At 43.3% G+C, this 6,109-nt stretch overlaps 1 protein-coding gene across 1 annotated transcript in view; it reads right to left on the bottom strand.

The window, feature by feature from the left end:
* TNFRSF18 (TNF receptor superfamily member 18) overlaps window positions 1-5,264 on the bottom strand; it is a 5,633-nt gene extending 369 nt beyond the window's left edge. The window contains exons 1-6 of the mRNA XM_009274240.1: window positions 5,090-5,264; window positions 2,686-2,820; window positions 2,068-2,155; window positions 1,476-1,564; window positions 344-484; window positions 30-62 (exon numbers count right to left, since the gene is read on the bottom strand). Of these exons, the coding sequence (XP_009272515.1) occupies window positions 30-62; window positions 344-484; window positions 1,476-1,564; window positions 2,068-2,155; window positions 2,686-2,820; window positions 5,090-5,264 (661 nt within the window). The remainder of the gene's footprint in view (window positions 1-29; window positions 63-343; window positions 485-1,475; window positions 1,565-2,067; window positions 2,156-2,685; window positions 2,821-5,089) is intronic.
* Window positions 5,265-6,109: the final 845 nt, after the last annotated feature.

Below are 6,109 nucleotides of genomic sequence, written 5' to 3'. Positions count from 1 at the left end.
CTCTTCTCTCTGCTGTGGCGGTTGTGAAGCCACCGGCAGCCTAGGGAAGTTATGTTCCAGATCTGCAGTGAGAATAAGCAAAAGGACTGCACATACAAGAGGTCTTCACAGAAGTCAGTTAGCTGCCCATTACCTTTACCAATACAGCCTCTCTCTGAAGAAAGGACAAAGGTACAGGTGATGCACTGCATCTTAGTGAAACTAAGTAACCCGCCCAAAATCACAGAGCAAATCTGTATTTACTCTATTTATTCAACTTAATTTACTCCGTTCTGACTCTGGATCAACGGACACGTTGTTCGCCACTGAAAAGCCACACAGAAGTCCACAAAGGTGCACGTACCGTCAGCTGTGTGGTATTTTTCTTTCTTCAGTGACCATATGCAGAAGTGCAAGAAGAAGGTCAGCAAGATGAGAACAAATACAGCCACTGCAGTAAGGATGGCCAGGATGGTGGTATATCGAGAGTCATTTGTAATAGGAGCTGCAATTAAATATATTTAATAAAGATTAAGAAATCATGTGCCCAAACTATTGTTAAAGGAAAGGCAGTTCTTCCAAGGAAATTTAGAGATTAATTTCCTCTTTCTGTGGAAAATAATTTTCCAAGGAAAAAAAACAGTGCGGGTATTAACAATAAAACTGCGATGCTCTAAGTCAAGGGTGCAATAGATCACTGTCTGTGGTAAGAAGCATTCATGCAAAAAAACCCCACATGCCTGATTTCTTTGTTGTTCAATCTCTCTCTCTCTCGCAGCTATCGCTTGATCTATCTACTCTGTTTTGGTTTTTGCTTTTGGGGGGGGATTTGGCTTCAATGTTTCCCTGAACAGCACTACAGCAAGCCAAATTGTCACACTTGTGTCTGCCTCATAGAAGTTAAAAGCAGCACCTTTCTGCAATTTGTCTCAGCAGAACTAACAGTTTCTCTGAACGAAGGGCCCAGACCTGAAAGGCACCAATTCACTGTAGGGACAAGGGTGGGGGGAAAGGCAGGAGCAGTGCAGCTTGCTGTCTTCAAGATACTCGGTACCTGCAAAGCCTGTACCCACGTATTCCTATCTAATTTGATCCATGATGAGACATGAGATTTCAATTCCGGCTCTTGTGGACTCAACCAATACTTGTAAAGGAACTGGATGACTAACTAAGCTATTGTCTTCCTAAGAAAATCTAGCAAAGCAGCAAGAGCAGTTCAATGGAAAACTGTGATAATTTGCCAAGTAAGTGTGCTCTATTCAAGGACAATTGTTGGGCTTCTCTCTACCTTTATTACTGATAGTGTTTTAATGGTGGAATCTTTGCCCAGGTCAACAATTCTACCTATATTAATATTGCAAGAAACACAACAGTAATTTTCAAAGCAAATTTTCATGACAGCAAGCTCTGGATGATAACTATGCAGCAAGTCACCAACTGAAGAAGTGTAGAGAAAAGTTACAGGCTCAAAGAAACAAATCATTGTGAGAAGGTACCTTGCTCCAAATCTTTAGCAGGGAAACCACATATTGCATTATGTGTACTGTTGCCTTGCTTGATTGTTAGAAACCCAGAACTTTCACAACTAAAAGAAGAATAAGAGTCACATTTAGAATGTCCCTGCCTTTCCCTTCATTCCTTTCCAGCCTTTCTCTTGGCTCCCTTTCTTCCTTCCCTCCACTCTTTCCACAACTTGTTTCCTTTTTTTCCTTTTTATAGCAGTGCAGGTAAAGTTATGGCTGTTCCCCGACAAGATAACACTACATCACAATTATTTATGTGCAGACTTTTTTTAGTCTCTGTGTTTCAAGTGATGTCCATGTTTGGAATAATTTTGCATCAGTTTGAGCTGGACTTGGAAGCAAGTTGAATACACAGCAGTTTGTCTTAAGTTCTGCTTTGAGACCGACTATTTATAAAGCCAAATGAGAGAGAAATATCATATATTGCTGAATTTAAAAAACTAATCATTTAACCTCATTGGTGATCTCATCTTTGATCCAATTTTATTTGCTAATTTAACTATTAATCATTTAAGAATTTTATCACGCGTATTTCCAAAGAAGGAAAGTATCAATAAATACATACTCAGTCCAGTTACGGCACCTGCCATTCTTAACATTAGAATAGGTTCCTGTCTCACACGGTTTACATATGAATGTGAAGTCTACGATGCCTACAAGAGAAGAGAACATGCATTATCAGTGGTCAGTGCCTTTACTGAAAGATGGGGATACAACAGACTAGAGCACAATGCGTTCCCTCGACACTCTTTCTGCATTATGAATCACCCCCCTGGAGAAACACATAGGCAGTTCTTGCCACCTGTGTGTTTTGGGCAATGTATGGGCGGACCCCTTACAGAAGAGGTACCGAATAGCCTGATCTGACAGCAGAGGGTGTAAAGTTAAGAGGCAACACAGAGTAAAACAGTCTTCTACCGACAGTTCTAGCAGCTTAGAAGAAAAATAATACTGAAAGTCCGAGCATGAAAGTGAAAGGCTCAAATTTAGGAAGGGAAGAGTTATAAATTAGGGAAGCAAGGGGTTTAGCAACAGAGGCCACGGTATAAATGCATGCCATTTCTCTCTGCATCACGAGACTTCCCAAAAGCAGGTTATAATAAGTGAAGGAAACTGTCTGCTGCTCAGCCAGCCACTTATATTCAACTCCGACTTTTAGAGTCATTTGCGTTTCTTTTGTTACCACGCTTAACCAGCTCCTCGCCCTCGGCACATTCAGGCAGCTTCTTGCAGTAGAGACATGCACTATCAATACAGCTGTATCCCTGATGACATCTGCAGTCATCGTCCGCATTATTTGGACATGTGCTGTTGTCTCCTGTCAAGAAGAAAGAAGTTAGACTTGCCTTTGTCATAGAGGCCAGAAATTAACTTAACCATTAGTCTTACTGGCTGACACAGGTGAAATAGTTCCTTACTGTGCTGTGGTGGGAAAAATGGATACCAGAAAGATGTCACTCCCATGCATACCGGATAAAGTCTAGAGTACTCAAATTCAGCACCACTCAGATTTTTACACCATGGTTATCTGAGCACTGCATGACTCACCACTGTAACCCTTCTCTCTTATCTGGAATACCAGTGTAGGTCATGGTAGACAGAAGTAAGGCAGCAGGTTTGCTTTACTACATTGTGTAGATTTAGACACTGTGGGGTGAGGAGGGCGCTGCCAGTGCCCCAAAGAAGGGGCACTACACATTAACTAGCCATCCAGCCAGTTCTCAGGACAGTGCCAGAGCTCTTCTCAGTTAGGCTCAGCCACGTTAGAGGAGGGGTGCCCAAAAGATCCTTGGCCAGTGAAGCTAGAGCTCCTTTTCCATGCCTTTCCTAACAGCAGCAGCTGCTTCCTACACTCTGTTGGCAGAAGTGGGTCTAAATCCAAGCCATAAACCCAGCACCCTTCCTACCCTCTGTCCTTCTATTTCTAGAGGAGTTCTGTTGTGAACTTTGCTTGCACTCAAAAAATATAATCTCTGATTCTGAGAGGCTCCTGGGTTCACGAAAGCAAGGGATTGACCATATATACTGATCCCATCAGTAAACAGTATCAAGCAGTCCTTCAGGCAGCTGGAGACCAGTTAGAGGAAAAGTGCTGTTCAACCAGGAAGCTCTATAACCTTAAAGAAAAAAAAAACATAGAGGGAAATGCTGGCTAGTTCAATAGCATGCTTAAAAACCCACAGTGAGCAGCAAAGATCAAGCAAAGGTTATTTCCTGAGGTTGGTGATGGAATGTACAGGGCCACCAGGAACTGCCCACATCTTCCTCTGCCCACTGGCCTCCTCTTACTGGCCTTCAAAACTTAATGAAGTCTGGCAGCCAAAAGCAAACAGCTTGGGGATGCTTCTTTCTGTGAATTACTAGTGGGTGATTCTGGAGTTGATCCCACCAAGCAATGACTCTCCTACCTCATGCTGAATGACTTCATCTCAGTGGGAAGGGAGATAACCCTGGGGTCTCCACACTACCGAGGACTCTATAGCTCTTCACTTATTTATTGCTCATTCCCACAAATCCCCTGTGTCCACTCACTCCTTCCACAGGGAACTCAGCGTCCTTGTTGTCGGTTGAGGCAGATATATTCAAGCTACTAATAGGTGGGAGGCTGACCCCTACCTAGGCACCAATGAAAGATGTAACTTCTCAGCTATTTTGTCGCTAACCTGCAGAACAACAGCACTACCATACTAGCTAGACAAGGCTTCCAGCAACCTTGTTTCGGGACAAACAGAAAAGGAAGGTGCATTCCTTGCTGTAGGTCATACAAACAGCTGCATGTTCCCTACTGTTCAGCTCTGGCTACCGTTATGGACAGCACTAAATTAGGAAGAATAGTACGATTGTTCCTGGGACCATGGAAGAGGCCATTAGAATCACCTGTTCTGTTCTTCAGCCTAACAGGCACAGAAATGTCACCCAGTAAGTCCTGCAGCTAGCCTGTTCCACCTCTAGTGCCTTAATTTGACTTAAAATCACAGGCAAGTGAGAATCCACTACCATCTCACCACCATCCTAAGATCAGGCAAGGATACAGGTTAGAACAGGCTGTTGAAACTAATGATAACCTGAGACCTTGTCTGTGCATTTACTTCTGGGACAAGCACAGGCCAGTGGGATGGAGGGACTGAAGTGGGATGCTTCCTACTCTTTAGGACCACAAATTGCAAAGAACAGCCTTACAGAGAGCATCGCTCCCTGTATTCCCTCTGAAGTCTGAATGGCACAGACAAACTTTGAAACCACGTTTGAATGGAGCAAGGGCTCGGAATCAGTGTTAAGTAAACACCTTCTTTCCTAGTGAGCAAGACCAACCCACAGAAACTTAGCTTTCCCTTTCCCACTACAGAATAACAAGTATAAGCACATAACGAATCTGAAACATGAATCCACTCTGAAGTTTATAGCTAAGGCACATTATGAATTTAGGGGGCAGGAGGGAAGCCCTTGCCGTTTTGTTTTGCATATACAGTTACTCAAGATACATTTACATACACACACACACAGGCCTGTTCCCCACACTTGATTACCCTGGTTGAAATAAAACAATATTGACAAACAGAAAGAAGACAGACACATCATTCCCTTACCTGTGTTTGAGCTGCATTTGGGGCAGCATTTCTTTTCCTCTTTATGGATTATTCTCAGTTCACCATCCTGGCATGGTGTTGCCAGAGTTTGCTGTGTCCATTGCCATAGGCACACCACCAGCAGCAAGCAAGCTCGTATCTTGAGGTGACCGACTTCACTTCTCTGTTCAGTCATGTCTTGAGCTATACAACCCAAACCGCACTAGGGTGGGCTTGTATCAGCACTTTCCTGCAAAAGCACTCTTTCCCCTGACACTGTGGGAAGGCACTGTGCTTTTTGTGGCTGCATTCTTCCTGTTTTTTTCGGGGCGGGGAAAAGATTTTTATTTTACGTCATCAAATTCTTAAAAAAGCAGGGTTAAGCAGCCATGCATCAGTGACTCCATTAAGAGAGCAGCAGGTTAGGAGCACGATGTAGCATCATGTAATTTGATTTTCAAAGGATTTTGCAAGTTGATATACAATTGAAAATTAAGGCAAATTAAATTAGTGTGTGAACTTCAGCGCTCTCAGACACTTTCATTCTGACTTACAGTTCCTAATGAGTCTAGAAACCTTGAAGATTTAACTATCAGATTGCAATGTATAGTAAGTCCATCCATCCACTCAGATTTTCTGATTCTGATTCTGTTAATTGTTTTCAGCTTCCTTCACTCTGGATCAGGAGACTCTCGAATTATTTTCCAGAGCCAGTGTAACTCCATATGGATACCATGAAACCAAACAAAAGAATGCTGTCCTCCCCACAGGCTGCGAGATCAGCCCTGGTACCAAAACTGAAAACGGCTGCAGCGGGCTCTTTAGAGACACGTACAGCTCCTCTGGCCCTCAGGCCCCTGGGATTTAGGTACCAAAAGACAGCTGCTCAGCAAAATTGTACATAGGCACAGACGTGTTGCCTGTAATCATCACCTGCTGCTGGGTTTCAATTCCAAAATGTCTTGCCTTATACAAAATCATACGCAAACTTCCATCTCTGCTTTACGTGTAGACAGCTTGCTTGCTTCCCCCCCACTTCTA

Source organism: Aptenodytes forsteri, unplaced genomic scaffold, assembly GCF_000699145.1.
Source record: "Aptenodytes forsteri isolate BGI_AS27 unplaced genomic scaffold, ASM69914v1 Scaffold16, whole genome shotgun sequence".
Lineage (NCBI taxonomy): Eukaryota > Metazoa > Chordata > Aves > Sphenisciformes > Spheniscidae > Aptenodytes > Aptenodytes forsteri.
The sequence above is the reverse complement of the archived record's forward strand: the minus strand, read 5'-3'. Positions and strand labels throughout refer to the sequence as shown.